Source organism: Melopsittacus undulatus, chromosome 5 (assembly GCF_012275295.1).
Source record: "Melopsittacus undulatus isolate bMelUnd1 chromosome 5, bMelUnd1.mat.Z, whole genome shotgun sequence".
NCBI lineage: Eukaryota > Metazoa > Chordata > Aves > Psittaciformes > Psittaculidae > Melopsittacus > Melopsittacus undulatus.
Genome location: NC_047531.1, coordinates 40,693,302 through 40,717,050, shown reverse-complemented (window position 1 = coordinate 40,717,050; position 23,749 = coordinate 40,693,302). Strand labels below are relative to the sequence as shown.

At 43.7% G+C, this 23,749-nt stretch overlaps 1 protein-coding gene across 3 annotated transcripts in view; it reads right to left on the bottom strand.

Moving 5' to 3' along the window:
* The window catches only part of LOC101879541 (electrogenic sodium bicarbonate cotransporter 1), a 163,005-nt gene that overhangs the window by 31,210 nt on the left and 108,046 nt on the right, over positions 1-23,749 (bottom strand). For all 3 annotated transcript variants that reach the window (XM_034062759.1, XM_034062760.1, XM_034062761.1), the window contains 6 exons: positions 19,018-19,175; positions 10,928-11,015; positions 9,371-9,525; positions 8,330-8,443; positions 6,856-7,030; positions 2,063-2,196 (listed from right to left, as the gene is read on the bottom strand). In XM_034062759.1, the coding sequence (XP_033918650.1) occupies positions 2,063-2,196; positions 6,856-7,030; positions 8,330-8,443; positions 9,371-9,525; positions 10,928-11,015; positions 19,018-19,175 (824 nt within the window). The remainder of the gene's footprint in view (positions 1-2,062; positions 2,197-6,855; positions 7,031-8,329; positions 8,444-9,370; positions 9,526-10,927; positions 11,016-19,017; positions 19,176-23,749) is intronic.

Genomic DNA, 23,749 nt, shown 5'->3' with positions numbered 1-23,749 from the left:
CTCTGACCTGCCCACCAGATGCAAACAGCTATAGCATGTCTATTCCTGATTTTATTCATTTATTCCAGTTGAAGGAAGAAAAGAAAGATGCCTCCCTCTTGCTCTGCTGTGGAGCTTTCAGTTTCCCTCCCTGGAACAGTCTAATTTCCTAATATCCAATCTCAAACTCCCTTCTGCCAGTTTAAAGCCATTCCTCCTTGTCCTGTCCCTACATGCCCTTGTCAAAAGCCCCTCTCAAGGTTTCTTGTCTGCCCCTTTAGGCACTGGACACTGCGCTAAGGTCTCCCTTAAGGGCTTCTCTTCTCCAGGCTGAATAGCCCAGCTCTCTAAGCCTGTCTCCATGGCAGAGTGCTCCAGCTCCCAGAGCATCTCTGTGGCCTCCTCTGATCTCAAGTGAGCTAAGTAACCAAATGAAATCATCTTACTCCAAGAGTGTAGGATTGTGCACGTGGGGTCACATGTAAGTGCATCATTATCCTTAGCAGAAGCTCTGTTCCTCAGAAGGCTTCTCCAACATGTAGAGTATTCACAGGAAAGACGTATGTGCTCTCAATTATTTCTGAGTAACTGCCCACAGGATTAAATATAATGAGGAAGGAGATACGACAGCCCAACACACACCATGTCTCCTGCCTTACTGCAACCGGCAGCCTTGCTCAGCTTAATAATTCAATAGACCTTTTCTAAAAATAACCACCAATGGCAGAAGAGCTGTTCCACATCACAGGCAACTGCTTTTGAAAGAAAGCTTAGTAATGCCTAAACTCCAAAAGCTCTTGGTTTTGTGTACTGAAATACTAGTCCTTCACAGCTTGCAATGCTGTGAACGCTCTCTGATGGGGGAACGGAGGGCTATATATGATTTGTGGCGTTTTATGTACAGCCTAAAAGGATCTCCTTGCAGAACACCATCCAAAGGATCAGTAGTCCTACATGTAAAATAGTCAATAAGAATGTCTAATGAAATGGGCTCTGGGTGTCAGCTATCATTGCTGCACCAAACTTAACATGGTGGGGATGAAGCAGAACCTCTCTATGCTCAGCTCTGGAGTCCTCAGTACAGGAAAGACATGGAACTGTTGAAGAGGGTCCAGAGAAGGGCCTCAAGAATGATCAGAGGAATGGAGCACCTCTCCTATGAGGAATGTCTGAGAGAGTTGGGCTTGTTCAACCTGGAGAAAAGAAGACTCTGGGGAGACCTTAGTGTGGCCTTTCAGTTCTTAAAAGGGGCCCAAGAGAAAGATGGGGGGAGAATTTTTAGCAAGGGCTGTAGGGACACGACAAAAGGTGATGGTTTTGAACCTTTTGATGGAGGGGAGATTCAGGCTGGATGTGAGGAAAATTCTTTACAATGAGAGTGGTAAAATACTGGCACAGGTTACCCAGAGAGGTGGTGGATGACCAATGCTGGAGACATTTAAGACCAGGCTGGATGTGGTTCTGGGCAACCTGATCTAGTTGCAGATGTCCATGCTCATTGCAAGGGGGTGGACTAAACAACCTTTAGAAGTCCCTTCCACTGCAAACTATTCTGATTCTATGCTTAAAGTTTATACAATTAAAAGGGGGAAAAAAACAAAACAACCCAACCAAAAGCATTTAATGCAGCAAAGCTCCACTGAGGAAATCTGGGAACAGAGCTGTTTCTATCATAGGTCTATGTAAGCAATAGTGATTACTCCAAATGAGCAGTGATTTAAGGACAAATTGTTAGTGAAATCAAAAGCTGAATTTCTTTCTTTGTTCCTATGGGAAATACACCTGCATCAGCTGGGGAGCAGCAGCCCACTGACTGTAACTGCTGCAAACTTCTCATAGAGGCCAGGCCTGGCCAAGTATTTCCAAGAGGCTCTGAGCAGATACACACCCACCTGTTGGCAGCACTCGGGGACATGCGTGCCTGTGAAAATCCCTGAAGTGATCACACTGCAAGCTCCACACGGAACAAAGAGATGTTTCATTTCATGCCCTAAATCCCCTCCTTCCCCACCGCAAGCCATCTCATTCCCTAGCTAGTACTTCATTAGTGTGAGGCATTCCTCCCCTCCTCCTTTGTACTTACTTGCTGAAATTAAAGAGAAGCCGTTCAAAGACAAGGACAGGTCCTGTGCTGCTCAGAATTGTGAGTGGCTGACCAGCAAAAAGGCAAAATATCGCGCCGGCGACTGCTGTGCCCAGGAAACTCTCCAACACGCCCTATGGTAGGTACACGAGAGAGGTGAGTTCTACTGAATAACCCTTTCTATTAGCTCTGTTGCAAGAAAATACGTAGTTGTATCAGTGACTGGTGGTGTGCTGTATGATGCTGATATGGCAAAGTCAAAAAGAAGACCATCTTCTGCCCTCTCTCACAGCTGTGCACACTGATGCGTTCATCCCACACAATTCATAGCTACTCATGATAATCAGCAACCTCCTTGGTAATTTCTGAGGCCCAGAGTTTGATAATGCTGTATTATACTTTACATGTGACAAGGGGAGGAGAGTGTTTCTGAAGATTACTTCAAGGATTTGACAACGCCTTGAACATCTCCCACATTTTTGATAGTAAAGATACATGTCGGTAGGGCTCTTCCAACAGAGATGTGGCTAGCGGACAGCAATGACATCCTCCAGAAAATCAGAGCATGGTTTTTCCCTTCTCCAATTGAGCACATATGCTTTCTAAATAAATAAGATGATCCTCTTTCAAGCAACTGTTTTAATAACTGAGACACAAATCAAACAAGATTACTTCATCCAGCAGCCACATGTTGAGACCAAGGATCATCAGATGTCACCACCAACAAATAAAATCCATATTTAACAGGCTCTACAATTACCTTTGGCATGTGTGGCAAAACAGCTCCGCCTGAGAAGGATAAAAGAGCATGCTTGATGCATTCTTGCATTTTCATGTCCAACTAGAGCTGGGAAATATCTACTTATAAAATGCAAAATGTGGATAAAATATAAATGGCAATAAAATATGATTACTGGCTAAGTGTACATCCTACAGAAGTAACAGAACTCACAGGACCTTACCTTGTTTGCTCTTATGGAAACTAATCCCTTTACACTTGACTGAGCTTTAAAGGACAAACCACAGCATTATCTTCTACTGAGTAAGACGTGCAGCTTTGAGCATCACCCTCTCCAGGAATACTCACCCAACAACCAGGGGCAAATTTAAGCACAGGTGCATGTGCTCCATTGTAGCTGTGTCCAAATCAGCAGCCTCATTAACACTGCACATGCTTAGCAACCAGCAATTAACAGCATGCACAGATCCTTCTTTCCATCTGTGACAAACTGCAGGGCTGGGGCTGCAACTTGTCTGACTTATCAGTGGCAATGTGAAGAATTTAAAGTAAGTTTTGTGTCTCTCTTCCTTGGAAAGAGCCAAGTTAGTGTCTGCACTCAGGAAAGTATGTTCATAAGATCCCAGACTGGTTTATGTTGGAAGGAACTTAAAGCTCATCCAGTTCCAACCTCTTGCCAGGGGCAGGGACACCTTCCACTAGACCAGGTTGCTCCAAACCCCGTCCAACCTGGCCTTGAACACTGCCAGGGATGGGGCAGCCAAAGCTCCTCTGGGCAACCTGTGCCAGCGCCTCACCCCCCTCACAGGGAAGAGATTCCCTAATGTCTTATCTAAATCACCCCTCTGGCAGTTTAAAGCCATTTCCCATTGTCCCTATAGGCCCTTGTCCAAAGCACCTCTCCAGATTTCTTGTTAGCCCCTTTAGGTACTGTAAACTGCTCTAAGGTGCCCCCTGAGCCTTCTATTGACACTGTCATATGTCAAACCAGTATGTTACTATGTAGAGCAGAAGGGTTTTTTTAATCTACTGAATTACTAGCAGAACTTTCTCTAAAGCAGTCATGAACTACTTTTCTGGCCACAAGCATCTCAACATACCAGTGGTCAAGCACTGTTATTGCTGGGTAATTAGAGCAGCAGCATTACAGCTGTGCAAAGAAACAAATGGTAAGGAAAGTTTAAAAGATGCCTGACTGCCTGCTCCTGACATGTGCTCAGTCACTCATCAATCTAGACAAGCTGCTGTACAGTGGACAGAAATCACCTCGCCTTGGTCTTTTCTGTTTCTAAGTGCTACTGGTGATCCCATCATGAACAGTCCTGGTTCTTGCAGGGACCAGTGAAGGGAAATCTCACTGTGATGCTCTGCAGCCTTCCTACAAGGACACAGGGACAGGGACAGCTGCCTATAAGCCTCTGTCTGCTTCCTTTGGGGGACTTGTGAGGATGAGACAAGGAATGGCATTCGCACAGCTGATCCCTTTCGCTCCTCCTGCATTACTCATGGAGAGGGCCCTCGCGGCCAGCGCATCTGGAATCTCTTTTCCCTGCATTCTTCCACGTGTCTGTAGCTAAGAATAGTGTCTTTTCTCAGAAACATAAAACTCTGAAGCAAGCTTTGAAAGAAACGTTGGCCATGTCAGGCTCTCAGGGGCAGGCAGCGCGGGACAGGCGGTTTTTAGAGCCTGACCCAACAGCAGTCACATAATTGTTTACAAGAAACAAGAAGCATGAACTTTGGTAGCCCCCAGAATACTGTTTTCTATGAGGACACAGTGCCCAGGGGAAAACTTCCAGGTGCTGCTCCTCGGTTGTAGAAGCTGAAGTAACCCTCCTTTGCATTTCTGAGCACAAACATTTGGTGCAGCTCATGCTCTGAGATGTCTTAAAGAAAACCACTTTCCCATTACAGGAATGCACAATGGTTTGAACAACACATGACATGGACCTGGACTCCAATCCCACTGAGCAGCTCCCTGGAGGAACAACTTGAACCGGTCGCCTTGGGACACTTCACTCTGGCTCTGATGATACAGAGACATCTGAGCACAAAGAACACATGATTTTGAGCTTCTATTGAAAACCTGCAGTCAAAAAGGTTGCTCAGAGAAGCTGTGGCTGCCCCATCCCTGGCAGTGTTCAAGGCCAGGTTGAACAGGGCTTGGAGCAACCTAGTCTAGGGGAAGGTGTCGCTGCCCTTGTTTGTAGGTTGGAACTGGATGAGCTTTAGGCTCCCAACCCAAACCATTCTCTGATTCTACAGTAAAAACCTTCCAGGCTCCTATAGCAGCCAAGAGACCTGATGCCTCTTCACACAGGATGTTGAATAGAGTTTGTTGAACATAGGTGGCAAAAGAAAAGCCAGTTGTGCCTAAACCCTTGATCCACCAGTGAACTGTTGAGACAAACTGCTGGCACTTCAATCTTAAATCAGTACATAAATAAACACCAGTAAATTCAACTGGTTGTTGTATGTAAGAAGCAAGTAAATGCTGAAGTACACAAATTAGAAAATCATAGACAACGTTTTCCTGCACAGAGTCGTGGCTATATTATAAACTGAAAGGCAAAATCTGTTTTTCTAGCAGCTCAGGGATGATTTTCCTGTATTTTGCTCCACTTTTGTGAGTTTCAATTACAAACTAGCTTTATGCTGTCAGGGCTTCTCTCCAGCTACACCTGCAACTCCCTCCTCCCTGAGCATAAACCCCTGTGAAACAAGGGACAAAGCCTTGGATGGGATATGGGTGCTGGTTCCTTCTGTGGCTCCTGGAGTTTAGGTCATTAATGGCTACGCTGTGTTTACATATCCTGCAGAGCTTCCCTTTTACAGAAGTGGGGTTCCTAACTGCAGAGCACCAGTGGCTTTCCTTTTCAACACACAATAAATCACTGTGCTCAAAATAGGCTGTTCCTGCAGCTTGTGTCTTTCTAGAGACTTTTATTTCTCCAAGCAACAGGAAAACTCAGACCAGGTTTTATCTACTGCAGAGAAAACTACAGACCAACCTGTGTTCTCTCTTCCTCCTGTCTTCCCTGCTCCTGCTCCATTGGGTCTCCCTGCTGGGCAGCAGTCTCAGGTACACTTTGGTGAAATTAGACTGTCACATTCAACAAATGAATGCCATTATCATATGGAAGTGTAGAGCTCTGGATAGGTGCCCCCTTTTCTACATTTGGGTTAATTAAACCTGTGTAAATTAATAATTCAGTCTTTGCCATTATAAGCTTAATTATTGTTAGGAGATTCAAGGCGACTGCACTGAATGTATTTACGTACAACCTCCTATGTTTTCTTCTACTTCAAAAAGCTACAGGCACTTCTAAGAGCATAATTCTGCTCCAGTCAAATGAGAAAGACATAAAGCAGTATTAATACAGAATCCCTTTCCTTCAGACTTTCCTTGAGCCATCTTTAAAGCCCCTACTTCTGTCATCACTACTGATCCAGCCTGACTCTGGATATATAATATGGTTGTCAGGATCTAATCTTCCTGCCCATGGCAGGGGGGTTGGAACTAGATGATTATAAGGTCCTTTCTGACCCTAACTATTCTGTGATTATTACAAAATTCATCTTTCTAAAGACCTTGCCATTTTATCCCAATCTCATCTCCTGATTTACTCACTTTCCTATGAGTCTTCGGATTTCCTTTTCACCAGACAGGCAGAAGTCCAGGGACTATAAGAGTCACGCAGAGGAGACAGTGCTCTCTCAGTCGACATGGAAAGTCTGAATCAGACTTAGTAATATTAATTGGACTGAAACAGTACAACTGAGACACAAACACAGAGAGAAGATCAGAGGAACTGCTCTATATAGAAGGAGCAAGGCCCTTCTCTGCAGCCTGGCCATCTTTCAAACACCATTTAAGGTATGATTTTCCAAAGGACAGTCATCCAAGAGCAGGGAAAGCAAGATAATTTCAGTAGAAACACAGGATACCTCTATTAATTGTACCCAGAATTCAAGCCTGGTTGGTGCCATGCACACCTTTGTACATATCAAGAGGCAAATGACAGATCTGTTCCTTCTGAAAGCTGTTGCTAACCTGCATGTTCTCTGTAGCATCGCCAAGCAATCCTCCAAAAGTGATAGCGTTGGTCACTGTGGCCAGGTAGATGAAAAGAATGGCTGAAAGGGCTTGAATGTTTAAAGCATCGTAGAAGTCACTGGCAAAGAAAGGTGCTTTCCTCTTTATGTCTTTGATCAACCCACCACAGAATCTGAAAAGACAAGAGGAGATGCGTCCAAAATGTTTCACAGCAAAAGTCACGCAGATAAGTCATCAGAAGCTTTGCCACAAATGAAGTATTATCTGTGAGGAGTGAGATCATCACATTAGAGAATAGTCTTATCGCAGCTGTGATGGTCCAGCGATAACACTGAAGTAATGTAAAGATAATAACTTGATGCAGCTGGAAAGAAACACATTTCAGCAACACAAGTCCCAATTCTCCTGCAGCAGACCACTGAAGTCTGCAGTTCAGGAAGCTTGTAATTCCTTTTTCCCCAACTATACTGGTTGATGTAATAAAATACATTAAATCTAGTCTAAATTCCTGCCTAAATTTCTCCACCCGGCAAACACAATGGTTGGGTGAGCCAAACAATCTGCTAAGTGGAAAAATGCTTCAAACTGTTAACCAGAAAAAGAACTACAAGTGAAAACACAAGTGAAATCATTTTGGAGAACAAGAGAGCTGCACTTGCAGATGTATTCTCTCTGTGGAATCACAGACAAGACAGTATTTAACCTGTATAAATTCCACGTGGCTCTGACACTGCCAGTACAAGAAATGTTTGTTTCTGACCCAGAAACAGGATGTATCGACTGCTGTGTACACACCAATGTGTAATTTCAGATTTTCAGACCTTCCTCCTAGAATCTGGATACTCTGCTAGAACTTTAAAAGAAAACAGAGAGTGGGAGGGAGGGCACAATGCCACCACACAAACCTGCGCAGTGACCCCGAAATGCTGAGCACACTTTTATGGCCACCTGGACTGCATTCCCACCCTACTGGACTTCTACATGGTGTACAAGCAGAGTAATACAGCACAGAGTAAAGACTTGGGCTCTGTTACCTTCTGTATTTCTACCCCATAAAAGCCTTCATTTTGCAATTCAACTACAACAGGAATGTCTGGAAAAGGGAATATCTCTGCTCTTGGCTAAAGTGCTTCCAGCAATTGAAATGGAAACTGTAGCTGTACCTGCCATGTTTACATCCCTCACAGATCACTTAACTTCACAGGATGCTAACAGAAAACACATGCCTAGGCCTTCTTTCATTTTTTTTTGTGCTTATTTAAGATGCTTTGTAATTTGTTGAGGCTGAGTGTTCAGCATCCTTTAGGCAGCCTCAACCTGGGCCCTGGGTTCTGGGGTCACAGCTCAATCTATACGAACAGTATGTCAGGATGGAAAGCAGAAGGGGAGCAGAAAAGGCTCTGCAAAGGGAATACTGCGACCTTACATGGGTGAATCCAGGCACATCCCCATTAAGCAGAGCATTACTGACCTGCCAGTTCGTTGTAATTCTTCGCAGTCCCCATGGCCTCCACCGCCATGTCCTCCATCATGAGGTGTGTCTCCATTCATCTGGAGGTTTTCTCCACCGGAGTACATGTTTTTCCTAGGCAAGAAGGCAAGGCAAACTGAGGCTCACTGCACTGCCTGACAGCTCCACCCAACATAATCCAAGATCCATAATATTCCTCTGAACAAGTGTTACACAGCCCTTTCCAGAGCCATGTTGTACAAAGGAGACCAGGAGGCTGACCCACCAGCAGCAAGTGGAACATAGCTTGTTAAAAATACCAAGCAGAAACCCAAAGGGCCTGGATAACTACTGTGTGTATTATATGCCTACAACATACTGTAGTGACAGGACAAGGGGTAACAGGTTAAAACTTAGGGGAGGCTTAGATTGGATATAAGGAAGTTCTTTACTGTGAGGGTTGTAAGGTACTGGAATGGGTTGCCCAGGGAGGTTGTGAATGCTCCACCCCTGGCAGTGGTCAAGGCCAGGTTGGACAAACCCTTGCATGGCATGCTTTAGTGTGACATGTCCCTGCCCATGGCAGGGGGGTTGGAACTAGATGATCTTAAGGTCCTTTCCAACCCTAACTATTCTATGATTCTATGATTCTAACATCACCTTGAAGGGTACAGAACTGAAAGAACATCCTCCCTCCAGCTGTTAAGAAAGATCTGCAAATCATCATGGAATCCTAGAATTGTGTAGATTGAAAAGGACCTTAAAGCTCATCCAGTTCCAACACCTGCCACAGGCAGGGACACCTTCCACAAGACCAGATTCCTCAAAGCCCCATCCAGTCTGGCTTTGAACACTGCCAGGGATGGGGCAGCCACAGCTTCTCTGGGTAACCTGTGCAGTGTCTCAGTACCCATATAACTCCCAGAATTACTTCTAGTACATTCCAAACACAGGCAGATGCAGTCACTGAAGTTGCTCAATAAACCTGGTGTACCCAAAGCAACAGCTCTTCCCATCATCTTTTCAGAACTGCTGATAAACTTGCCTGTCTCCTGCTGTTACCTTTTATCTGAAGAAGGAAGAGACTTGGGGGGCTCTATCCTAATGGCTGGATCCCATTCCCCAGGGGGGAGCACAATGACTTCATCTAGAAACTCATCAATGCCAGCGATCAGGTCCTGCCGGTCCTTGGCTTTATAGGCAATATCGTGGAACACCTGCAAGGACAAGAGAGATCCATAGAGAAAGGGTTGCATTTTCTGAAGCCCAGACTGTAGAGGCAGCTACCAAATTTTGTTCCATAAAAAACTGATTCAGAGAAAGTACCAGGACGCTTGGCACAACAATGCGTGAACCTCAGGAAAGCCCATTCCTTTGGTTAGTTTAATGATAGATATTCTTTTCTTGCAGGCATATGTATTTCCAATTTTTAGCAAAACATACATTTCCAACATCTTTCAAAATGTTAGTAAAGCAATTATCCATTTGCTTTACCCAAAATAAGAGTTTTCATTTAAATAAGGAGTTTCAATTACACTTTGAGAAGACACTCTACAAGGGCACAAAAATATCGATACTCTTTCCCTACCTGTTTCAGTCTACCAAAAAAAAAACCAAACCACCATATAGTTTCCAACCCTGTGACATGGAAATGATGACAAGATTTACTCAAGTATAATAACAAAAAAGCACAGACTGGTTTTACTGAAAGGTCTCGTATTATTGATGAAGAGTGAATGAGGAAAGAGAGGAAAAAGAGCATTAGAGCTGAATTTTACAGGTGTCTTCTGGACTGCTCGGAATGGAAGCAGATGTGCAAATGTGACAGACTTAATAAGAACAGCCAGTGGCAGCAAGGAGGACTGCTGGGCCATGGAAACTAAACCGTTGCTCCAAGCAGTGCAAATGACACAAAACAGAAGAGCTGAGACCAGGCAAGTGGTAATTAAGGGAACCACATGAAAGCAAAAACAACGTAAGGAGACAGCAAGAAACAAACATAATGTAAATCAGCCCCAGATGCACAGAGCCCAAGGGACCCTGGAAGAAAAAAGCTGTAAATGAATATTGAAAGCCCAGTCATCTCATTGTGGTGTATGATTAGCAAGTAATTGCTAGCTGCTCATGGATAATACAAGCACTGCCTGAATGAAGAAGTGCTCCGAGATAAAGCGCAACACACAATAGTATGCCCTGGGTATAACCATTTCTGCTGTAATGACCTGGAGCTGTGTGTTACCAGGATCATGGAATGTGACAGAAGGTGCTCACCATGACAAGATTAGTTCAAAGATCAGTAACAGTTGGAGTTGATGGTTGGACTTCCCCAACCTAGTTGACTCTATGATTCTATGACAGTCTATTGGAAAGAGTGATTGCTAGCAGGAAAATACACACGATGGACAAAGCCTTCCTACAGTCATGTTTTTACAAAAACATGAACCCAGGTGAAATAATTAAATAATTACGTGAACAGATGGAATTAGGAGGTGACATTTGGATATTTCAGCTTTATGTGCATATTCCTGTCAACCATGCTGGAGGAAAGGACATCACTATTAGCTAATGAAGTGAAACCTGGGAGAAACCGTATCTCATAGGCGATGTCAAGACACCTACCTCATCTGACATCAGTGTGGCGATGGCTCGGCCAATCTCATGATAGGACTTTGCTTTGCCCTTCGGTCCCAGCAGAATGAAGAGGAATCTGACAAAATAAGCAGATTGTTCTCCTTTAGCACAGCAAAATGTATGGCTTATTACTTATACAGTATCTAGATGGAAATTCAACTTTCTAAAGTTGTGGTCCTTGTTAAAGATCCAGAGGCCGCCAGTGGCCTCCAGCTAATTTGGGAGTAGAGGTTACACCTGTAGCCCATCACACTTACTCAGACAAGCAAGACACTACCCAGAGTTTTGTTCCCTTTAGCTTTGGGACCACTATGGCCAAATGCTATGACAGCACTACGCAGAGGTTGCTACCATACAGCACCCTAGACTTCAGGATGCGGTGAAGAAACTACATTCTTCCAGTGCCCACTACCTGGAAGTGAACTACACATGACAGATGCCAGCTCCCGTGCAGGGTGAACATTCATGCCCTGGGCACCTCATAAAGCCCACAGGATGGGCCAAGCATGGCCAGCACAACAGTGGGCACAGAGGGAAGATGTGATTAGCCATCCACATTGCTCACTGTGAACTTTATTGCTCCTCCAAGCTATATCAGACAGCACTCCACGTGCTTATTAATGCTCTGCTGGAGCTCAGATCTCTGTTACGGTTCAGCACCCACATGTGAAGGGAAACCATTAATCTAAATTAGGGCTTTAGCTATAAATAATTAAGCCCAATTTGTATGCCCTGAATTTCTGCTCCAAGTATAAGATACATAACAGAGACCTGTAAGCCCATCTGATGGTTTTACAGTCACAGCTTAACTCTTAAGCAGGCAACTTAAGGTGTGAATCTATTCCTATGGCAGACACCTTCAGCAAGGGTAAACACATCTACAAGGTATTAGGAGCTGACTTCTTTTAGATCTCTTTGAGCAGCAACTATGCTCAAGTCACTGCTAGTCAGTTTGGAAAACACCATCATATGAAACCTTTGGAGAAAGGAAATTACTGCTCTATCTTTTCTGCCCTTGCTTTTGTGAGTGCTAACGTGCTATGAATCGGGCCTTGTCAATGTGACAGTGTGCTCTAATAAGAGTCCTTACTGGAAAAGCTATACATGGAAAATGGAAGCTTCTGCCAATAAAATTGTTTAGCAGTTGTGCCAGAGTAATGGGAATGCTGGTGAAAGGTGGCTGCGTTTTCCAGCCTCTTAAGTGACACTCATTTGAGGAGCTTTAAGTACAGCCTCAAGGTTGGATCTTCAAAGGTATCTAGATCTTCCTGGCCTGGAATGAAAAGTAAATAAATAATAATAAAAAAGATACCACCATTCAAACAATACTTAATTCAGGAAAGACCTAAGCCTTACCTTTGACACTCCCAGTTCCTAAACTAAGTTTCATGTGCAAGCCCAAGGTATCAATGCTGGAATGGCAAAAGTCACTACCACCTGTAGAAGTACCCTTGCTTCAGAGTTGATTTCACACCACAGACAGGTGCTAAGCTGGCAGCTACTTACACAGCATCTACAGCCTTGGCTGTAGAAACATAAGCTTCCTCTAAGTCCCCTGTTCAGATTTGTTCCACAAAAAATGATTTGGTTTATGGCTATGGCACAAAAATACATCTGCCTTCATGCTCACTTCTTTACCTTGACAACTGGCTTGTCAAGAAAGCCCTGTTAGTTCTGGTGGCCATCTTGCACAATGGCCAGCACTCGGTGGTCAGTGGGTTTTCAATGAAGACCATCATGCTGGTGTTGTTTCAAGCACTCAGCCTGAGCTGGACTCTGTTGAGAGATCTTGAGACAAAAGTCTGTCTCTCTCTCACATGTCAACTCACCCTTGCAATTAGCACAAAAGAAGTCACATGGCAGGAGACCAATGTCTCCATTTCACCTAATTTAGCAAAGGCAATTACTGGGGCAATTTTCAGCAAACTCCATATCAGCATGTGTCTCAAAAAGTAACACTTATCGCTGCTCAAAACAACTCTTAAAGCTTCCTGAATTGAGCCTTTTTCCAATTACAGCTATTCCTTTCTATCAGTAATGGAAAATAAACACACTATAACCTTAAATAAGTTGTCTCATCTAAAACCTTTTTCACTGCCTCCAGTGTGAATTTGGGTCAGCTTCAACTTCCAGTCATAAATTTCAATTGTCTCTCATAGCTAGAATGAAGAGCCTTCAATAATTAAATCCCTTAAATATCCTCCCTTATCGATCCAGTCACTCATCTGTCAGAATAAGCCATTTGAGGCTTTTCTCCTCTCTTTAGTCACTTTGAAGGCTCTTTCTTCCAAAAACCTTCTCTGATCTATCAGTGTCTTCCTCAGGGAAATCATCCAAGAGCTGGCAGTTCTTTCAGTGCAAATATAACCTATGGCTACTCAGGAACCTGATGGGAGGGTGCTTTCCTGAGAAAAGGAAGTTATGAGCCAGGCACAGGACTTCAGGTATGGACAAGCATGGGAAGTAGGACAAGGTGAAATGGCTTTAAAGTAGAAGAGGGTAGATTTAGGTTGGATGTAAGGAAGACATTCTTCACTATAAGGGTGGTGAGGCGCTGACACAGGTTGCCCAGAGAAGGTGTGTCTGCCCCATCCCTGGCAGTGTTCAAGGCCAGGCTGGATGGGACTTGGAGCAACCTGGTCTAGTGGAAGGTGTCCCTGCCTATGGCAGGGGGGTTGGAACTGGATGAGCTTTAAGATCCCTTCTCGCACAAACCAGTCTAGGATTCGGATATGATTCTACGTCTTAGAAACATAGTAGGATGATGGGGAAAGCTGGGATTATTGCTGTGGTGGAGGGAAAGAACGTGGCACATAATTCTAGGAAAACAGGTTTCAGCACTTCTAACCCTGATGGAACAATCTACTATACCCTCTATGTTCCCAGTCATGACCCAGAGACAATCAGCACTTTGAGCACAGCCCTTCCACCTGTCCTTAGAGAAGGAAACTGACAAGAGGCCAAGTTACAGCACAGATGACCAGATAGCTCTTGGCCATGCATGGAGACACCCTCTTTGTTAGCTGTTATTTGTCAATCTTTGCTATGTTAACTATACATTTTCTCAAAAGCTGCTGATAAAATGCAGACCACACCAGGGTTGAGAGGTGTGGCACTTCACCAGAAATACTCCTCCCCTTACAATCACTGTAAATATTATTTCAATAAATAATGTAAATATTATTTCAGGTTTCTAAATCAAATACCATGAGGTACTAAGTCAAATATTTTATCCACACAAGTAATTTCTAGATAAAGAAATCTACAGTCTTATTTAAAAAAGGCACCAAGCTAGTAGGACAGGAGCCATAAATACATATTAATTGGCATCAGTAGCAGCAACACTTCCTAATTGAACTCTTCATGAGGTTTCAAGTGCTTTACTTAAGGTTCACAGTGAGGTGACTAAGCCATACACACCTAGGTCATGTCCTCTCTCTCTCTCCTCCTACCTCTTGGAACCTTCCCTGTGTTTCAGAAGTTACTATAAAACAACATTATAAAACTGTTCCTCAGCCAAGTCTTTTAGAACTCTGGGATGCAAATTATCCAGATGTGTTAATTTTTAAAAAAGGTTCCTAACTTCAGAAGTTGCTGCCTGACATTCTGATTCTCCAGGGGAATGAGACATTTTCAGAACCATCTTCTGAAATAATTACACTAGCTCTCTTCCAGTGCCTAACAGAAGCGCCTGAATGCTCCTGCACTTACTAAAATGTTCTTGGAAACAAGCAGTTTATGACACCTTCCAAATCCTTCGTCTTGACTGATTCATCTCAGAATTACCTTCAGCATGTAGAACAAGACCTTTTAAAGAGCCAAATGTTAGAAAGACAAAAACATTAATGCATTTTAGTGGTTTGGACTACATTATGTTTCCAGGCATTTAGCGTCATTTAGTTATGAATACTTCTACCTAAGAAAGCCCTCACTTCTAGCTGTGATATACTCCTCTTCATCTGGCAAGATGAAAACCAGCACACAACACACACTGAGTTATCAAACCTCCATTTCTGATATTTAACATTGCTAAGGATCCTTCAATGCAGAGGATGTGAGGTTCACTTCGTACCACTCAGCTTAAAGTTTCTCTAAAGTAGTAACTAAATTCAATGCTTCTCCCCAGAGAAATATCTGGTCTTGAACTTGACATGACAGCACAGTCAAAGCATTCAAAATCCTTTGCTTCCAAGCTGATAGTGAGCCAGAAACTCAGTAATTTGTTACTGTTTTACCTAAAACACTATTCCTCATGTTGTTTTTGCATGCTTTACATCCTGCCCGAGCAGATGATGGCCATCAATTACGTATGATTCACCTTCTGATCATATGGACTATGCCACCAAACCCAACTGGAATAAATTTATCCTTCATAGATGAGCAGTTCTAATCCAAAACTCATCTATGCCTGTCAAATCTGGAGCAAGCAAGAGCAACAACTTCATAAAGGTTAAAGGCACCTACCCAAAGAAAACTCAGTAAGGTCTTGAGAAAATGTTTTCAATTTTGAGATGGGTGGGAGGAAGCAGTAATGTTATTGGACACCATGTGAGAAACCTGCAAGGCATTCAGCTTAGAGTTATATTTTGGTCTTGAGGGCTGGAAGAACAACCTCTTGATGTACTTTTCCAGCAGACTAAGTGGTTGGACTGCTGATAAAAGGAGCACAACCTGAAACTGCAGTAATGAAAGGAGATGATGACATATTTTGTCCATCTTCTATTTCACACAAGTGATCCTTCAAGTTTTGAGCAACATACCAACACTGCAGGCTTCCTACATGGTGTCCAACACATAAACACAGTTTCCCAGACCAAGCCCTTCTGCTGGAAAGGCTGCTAAAGGACACAGCCCTGAAAACCTTTCAATGCTGCAACTAATGAAGAAGACACACATTTCATCCTACCTATGAAGAAGAAAATATGCCTTTCAGTTAAAAGCTCAAGTTAGGAGGTAAGGGAGCAGAATCTGACTCCTGGTTCTGCCCCATGCTTCCTAAGTGATCTGTGGGCAAGTTACTTCATTTCATTTAAGACTTGCAGACACAGGCCATTTCCCAGCACTGCCTGTGCAAGTTTGTACAGCTTATCTCCAAAACACATCTTTCTTTTGCTCATTCTTCATCTTTTTTTCCCCATCAACATTACATTAAGGCAGCAGACCTCAACACATGATTGTACATTTCTTCTATGAAAATAAGCAGCTATGGCTATTGCACCATCCAGAGGAGAAGCAGCCATACGCAAGCCATGGTGCAAGCACAGTAGCTCGCTAAAACGAGGAGTCTGCAGCACTGAGGAATGAAATTCACCATGAGAAAACCAAAGTCCTTCAAGGTTTTTCCAATCTGATCAGTAAAAAGAAAACATGGAGAAAGGCTGGGATCTCTCTATAGCAATTTCAGATGCCTCAGTTTTATTACCAGGGTTGTATGAAAACACCCTGCTGAGAAACCTTTCCTGAAGAATGCATCTGATCTTTCAAATTTCTTTTAAGTGAAAAATCTACTTTTAAGTAAAGGAAATGCTGAAAATCCTTAGCAAGGAAGAGTGAAGGAAAAATATATAGAGAAAATTTATGTATCCAAGGAAGAATAATTTTTACACAGGACATTTTATTTCTACAAAGCATCCAAAATTCTGTAGTTTACAAGAAAAATCCAAGCCAAAGAATGTAGGGAGGAAGAATAAAATAAAACTAGCAGAAAAAATTAACCCATTTAACAGGAAGTCTACACATTGAATACTGCCCACCTTATGCACACAATAATCCTTTCTCTTTCTACAGCACTGGGTCAACATGGATAAACCAAACCAGGGCAGGACTATAATGATATCATGAACCTTTCACCTTTCATGACTAGGTGTCTTATTTGCTTCTGCGACACAAGATTGTGGTAATGTCTTACACACCCAGCTAGTGGATGCAGCTGATGGGCTGCTTCTCAGCTAGTCTATCAAAAACTATCACCACCCTCTCCCTGCAAAATCTGCCTAGTTAGTGCTTTGAAAAGCATAACATGTCTTCACACACCAGCGTTGTGCAGAGTCTGTGGGCTGTTCAGTGCCCATCCACAGCAGTAACGTGCTGCCTGAGATGGCTGAGACCCGGCGCTCACTGAGGAGATGCTCCATCACAGCCCATCTGGGCCCCCAATGGGATTTCCTTGATTGAATTTCACAGGATGTAGCCACTGCAAATGGCTCTTCATTACTCACAAAAGCCATCTAATGAGCCTCCCTGCTTTGATTAGGGCTAGCATTTGGTTTGGAGGACAGCAAATGGATAATGCTATTTCCTGGAAAAAAATGTTGGCACGGAAGGACATATTGTCTTGATTAATGCTATTGAGTAATGAGGTCGTTCAACAATCCTAGATCTAACTTCCTGGCTCCCACTACCAAAACAAACAATACCTAATTTTACATCTGCTGAAAAGCATTTGGAGATGTGCTTAAAAAAAATCAAGTGGGATTAGACTTTGAAGCCAAAATACTGAAATATGCAGAGCTCAGTAATACTGAGGAATGAGGAATAACCATTTATAAGCCACTTTTGTCTCTCCATGCTCCTGCCAGCATACCCACTGTGTGCAAACAGCTGTTGACATGGTTATTTTAAGGAGTCACTTACAGAAACTCCAAGAAATACAAACACTGCTGCATTACTAGGAGGCAGTTAGACAAACAGAACTAGATCCTCTTTTTCCTTGGGTTTGTACATAAAATTAGGTAGAGATTATAATAACTATATAACTTCCACTCCATACAATGACTGGGTTTGCTTCCAGTATCAGTAATGCACTAGCCATGTGCTTCTGTTGTCATACATCTCACAAAATATTACTTGATACAGCCTCAAACCCTGCAGGCATTCAAACCACAACCCTCGCTGTATATGTAAAGCCCTGGAGACTGCTCACATAAAATATGTATTTGCACATTAGTGATGATGTGAGAGGTGCAATTTGAACTCCCTCATTACAAGCAAAACACAAAGTAAACCCTTTGTAAGCTGACAGGAGAAGCACAGCAGAGTGGAGGCGCACAGCGGGGCCAAGGACTGAGGTTCTTACCTTGATGGAGTGTTTGTATATGAAGCAAAGATACACTCCTACATTAACACTCAAATACAGAACAGATGGTCTGGACATCTATACTGATAATTTTTCTCTACTATGTTACTTGATAAACAATATGCAATTGTATAATGAAAGGTAATATTGCTAAGAATTCAAATAGCACTTTGTTATTCTAGTAGATAAACACACTACTGTAGAGACAGTTACACATCTTCAAGCAGTGGATTCAAATATTTAAGATCATAAATTACATTCATATTTGGGAGACTCAGATTAACTTGTCATGAGTCACAGTAAGTTATAGTTTTCTCTGAATCATTATGCATTAGAAAGCACCACAGAATCATAGAATAGTTTGGGCTGGAAGGGAATGGACTTTCAAAGGTAATCTATTCCAGGCCCCCTGCAATGAGCAGGGGTTGCAATGAGGTTTGGGTTGGAAGGGACCTTAAAGCTCATCCAGTTCCAACCCCCTGCCATGGGCAGGGACACCTTCTATTAGACCAGGTTGCTCAAGACCCCATCCAACCTGGCTAGATCATACAATGTGACCACCCTAACAGAACTGTATGCCTCAGTTTACCCAACTTACTCATTTTGCGCCAGCACAGCCGGAACTGCATCTTTCTCCTAATGTGAGTTTAAGAGGGAATCTGAATGACACTGGGGGGAATCATGACAGGCAGGAAGAAAGCCCCATTAGTTAAATTTCACATTGGCAGTGCCCTTTATTACTAAGTTATAAAGTTAACATGTTTCTGTAATGCTGTTCTGGTTTACAGCTGGTGTCTTATAACCAAATTCAGGTTAACCAAATAGGACCTGAAGATTACTAAGCAGCTACAGTTTTGTTACATTAAGCCAATAATTCTGATCGTTACACACATCACGTGATGGAAAGTAATGGAGAACATCTTCTGGCCTGGGGTTTTTATCTGAAAAGGTGGAAATGGAGTTTCCCATTCTTGTACCCTTCCCAGGAGCTCAGTTCTCTTACCGGGTAGGTACAGGGACTTCAGTCAGAGCACCCAGCATGACTGCCTGCTGCAGCCGGACGAAGGCAATGAAGGGACTCTCCAGGAAGTCTACCTCCCCAACCAGCACGTTGGAGGCCTCAGCATCACGGGGCAATTTCTTCATGAATTTATTCTTCAGCTGCATCAGTGAAAAAGGAAGGGAAAGAACATTAAGCCTTGTTAGGGAAGCAAACAGGAATGTCATTAAAATACACCCAGTTTTCACGCACATTTCCTCCTTGGTCAGAGTATATCTTTGGTGATAAATTAAGTATGATAATATGTATTGGCCCCACAGAGTCTACTCAAATACAAACACTAGGAAGATCAGCCCCAGAAGAACAGTGCTGATGTTGGTGCCTGGAACAAAGATGATGCTGATAAAATTATGCCTCTTGGAGCTGGGCACTTGCCTTTCACTATGTACATGTCTTTTCAAGGTCCCAGGCTTTTAGGAGTGCGTTTCCTAGCCTGTGGCTTCTCCGTTTATCTAAGTTTGCTTGGGGTTGTCCAAACCCATTATTCCCACTGCTGATGCAGGCCAGCACATGAGGAGCCACTGGGCAGAAGTACCAGTCAGGAATGCTGGTTTGGAAACTACAACAGTTTCAATAACTGTTACTGCTTCCCACCATCAGTGCCTGAACCCTCAGCCCTCCTGCAGGCTGCTGTCCTCAGAGCACAGAGCAGGGAATGGCTGAAGGGGCACAGAGGAACTTGTGCCATCATTAGAGACCTTCTGTCCAGGAGAAAAACAGTTCTCAACCCACCCACAGAATGGTGCTGGATGGGTATTATACCACTGGCGTCTCAAAGATCTGAAGGGAGAGAAATCCTTGGGAAGAGGTGAAGTGAGGACTGTCCATGAAAGAGAGAGAAATCAGAGAGGGTTTCAGAGAAGATGTTGGGGCAGGAAGGGTTGGGTGGCACAGGGAACCACCTCCAGATGGCCATGGTGGGGACGCTGGTTAACTGCTCTCCCCCTGATGAGGCTTCCTACCACTCTGCTAGCCCAGGTTTGAATACCAAGCAAAAGGAATGTGTGTGCGTGTCTGTCTATCTCTCTCCATATATCTCAAACCCAAATATTTCCACCATCAATTAAACACCCACTGCTTTATAACCAAATTACTGCAGATGTTCTACCCTTCCCAACTCTGAATGCCATTCTGTCAGGGAGAAATTTTAAGAACCTCACACAGGAGTTTAAGTAAATGAACTGCTAACAGCTGGAGTCCATAGACGTAAACCACCCTGCCTCATCTGCTGAAAAATCAGTGTGGCTCACTGTGATCCACCTCAGTAGAACTGTCTAAAATTGCCAGCAACTCCCAGCACAGCCTGGCTCCACAAGTTCTCAGAAGCCCCAAAGCACAATGACTAGTGGTTTTAATATTATACTAATAAACTGATGGTGTGAATTGCTCACAGAAGGACAGATTCTTCTCAGGTGCTCCTAGGTGAATAGATGACAGTATATGAAGAACTCACCCATTTCAGTAAATGTTTTGCAGTAAAGAAATTCAACAGACACCAAAACTTCTGCCTGATGACTAGTAATCTGATTTTCTTACTCACCTAGGTTATTTCAACATACCTCTCCCGTGATGCCCTGAAAGCCTTAATTCTTTGTTTATGCTCTTACAATCTCTGACTGCTCCTTTCTCCTCAGTAACATGACCCTGAGTTGTTATGTGAGCAGTTTTGGGGGTGGAAGTGCTTTTCTTAGTGTTCTTTCACTCTCTTCCTACAACTTTGCCTTTTCCTTCATTAACAGCTGAGCCAGAAATAGGATGAAGGGAGATGGTGAAGCCACCACAAGCATACACCAGTGCAACTGAACTGCTTATCTTCAAGCTTTCTCATCCTTAAGGTCTAGATTTTAGTCTATTTGAAAACCAACTCAATTTTTTTCTTTAAAAAAGGTGTACCTCAAAGCAAAACTATGTAGCTATTGTTTAATGTACTTCTAGTAATGCAGCAAGGCGTCTGTGGTGTTACTGAACAGCAGGGCTCTAACCTGCAGGAAAGTGAGCTTAGATGATAACCTGTAAAGCTGCATTTATTCAATTCCAGTCCTTCAGGAGGCATCCAAATGGTATCTGAGGTCCAGTTCTGTGTTTATCACCATTAAAATAAAGTACCAGAAGACTAGCATCGTTCTCATCAGTCAGCTGACAGGGATACACCCATTTATACATCTTCTCCCAAAGTATAGCTATAGCTTTATGCTAAAACCAGTTCTTTATGGCCTGACAGTTATTCTTTCCATCCCTGCACCTATGTAATGGTACCTCAGCAGATGTGAGCAGGCTCACAGAGCTCTACAACAGGCATCCTACACTCCAACTGTGAAGAAATCATAGAATCACAGAGTGGTTTGGGTTGGAAGGGACCTTAAACTCATCCAGTTCCAATCCCCTGCCACAGGCAGGGTCACCTTCCCCTAGACCAGGTTGCTCCTAGCCCCGTCCAACCTGGCCTTGAACAGTGCCAGGGATGGGGAGACCACAGCTTCTCTGGGCAACCTATGCCAGGGCCTCACAATCCTCACAGTAAAGAACTTCTTTCTAATGTCATCAATTGCTTCTCATTTGACAATAGGAAAATGCTGCAGCAGCAACAGCCAATAACTTCTAAAAATCAGCCTCTCCTGACTTATTTTCTGGTATCTTCCTGACACCTGGAAATCTCTTTAGGCAGTCATAGGGCTGCCCTTCTGCCAGGCTGGCAGTCAGCTGAAGCAGACCTGCAGCACCAGGGAAGCTCCCAGAGTCCCAGTCTCACATGCACCCCTCTGCCTTGCTTGCACTCTGAGTGTCCTCAGATCCCAGACTGATTTGTTTTTTATTTCAGAAGTGGCAGAATTAATGTGAAGTTAAAGGCTTTTGGAAAATCCTGCCCTGGGTAATGTTTGGAGATGCTCTATGTGTGCCTGGCTACGGGTGAATGGCGAGTGAGGATGTACTGCCAGGAACACCAATGGGGGGTAACACTAAGCTGGGCTATGAACCTATAATGAGCTTTGCCAGGAGACTCAAGAAGTAGAAAAATGGGAAAAGTCTCATGAAAAGGCATGAGTTATTGATTCAACAGGAAAAAAACACTGGAACAATCCTACTCCTGCATGCTGTAGTCAGGGTCACCACCAGAGAAAATATTAAATATGCATCAAGGATGAAGCCTGGAAAAGTACTACCAGTCCTTCCAGCTTTGGAGGAAACTGGAGATAAGAAAATAATGGTAGATGAGAAATTTAACATGAGCCAGCTTCAGTGTGCTCTTGCAGCCCAGAAAGCCAACTGTATCCTGGGCTGCATCAAGAGGAGCGTGACCAGCAGGTCGAAGGAGGTGATCCTGCCCCTCTACTCTGCTCTCATGACACCTCACTTGAAGTGTTGTGTGCAGTTCTGGTGTCCTCAACATAGAAAGGACATGGAACTGTTGGAACAAGTCCAGAGGAGGGCCATGAGGATGATCAGGGGACTGGAGCATCTCCCGTATGAAGACAGGCTGAGAAAGTTGGGGCTGTTCAGCCTGGAGAAGAGAAGGCTGCATGGAGACCTCATAGCAGCCTTCCAGTATCTGAAGGGGCCTACAGGGATGCTGGGGAGGGACTATTCATTATGGACTGTAGTGACAGGACAAGGGGTAACGGGTTGAAACTTAAACAGCAGAGGTTTAGACTGGATATAAGGAAGAAATTCATTACTGTTAGGGTGGTGAGGTACTGGAATGGGTTGTCCAGGGAGGTAGTGAATGCTCCATCCCTGGCAGTATTCAAGACAAGGTTGGACGAAGCCTTGGGTAACATGTTTTAGTGTGAGGTGTCCCTGCCCATGGCAGCGGGGTTGGAACTAGATGATCTTAAGGTCCTTTCCAACCCTAACTAGTCTATGATTCTATGATTCTAAAATGAGAAGGAACACTTGGCTGAAAAAACACACGGATCCTGCCTGGAACACTCTGCAGAGCAGTCTGTAGGCTTGTCTAAGGCAAGAGAATACCCAAGATGAGTGGAAACTCCATTAAAGGAGTCATTAGCCAAAGCACCAGAAACACAAAGCTAACCACAACCCATTAAAATTATAATCAGAGAAGCTCTTTAGCTTGTCACATTACTGTAATGATGCTCCTGTCTTTGCCCAACAGCCTGCAAGGAACATGTAGGCAACATGTAGGCACTGATCTCTGGAAGTTTTCAAGGCCAGGTTGGACAGGGCTTGTTGCAGCCTGGTCTAGTGGAAGTTGTCCCTGCCCATGGCAGGGGGCTGGAACTGGATGAGCTTTAAGGTCCCTTCCAACACAAAGCATTCTGTGATTCCGATTCTATGATCTCTGGATGAATTTGTTTGCCCTTATAGTGTCATGATCGGATTTGATCACGACTGAGCTAAGGAAGAGTAACCAAACAAAATCCTCTGGTGGTGTGGGCTGGAGTTCAGGTACGATACTAAATACAGCTCATGCAAGTACAGCAAACTCTGGACATTCACAATAAACACTGATTGTACAGATTACCATCATGAGCTAAACCGCATACGTGGATCTTTGTGTAACTAAAGGCAGATTTAATGGTCCCTGATCACAGAAAAAGAGATCCAGCTACCCAAATTTCTGTTATATCAAAGCTGAGAACAGCATCAAAGCAACAAGGGGGTCTTCCAGCCTTGCAGCTGGCTGCCCAAGAGCATGAACAGAGGTTCTGACAAA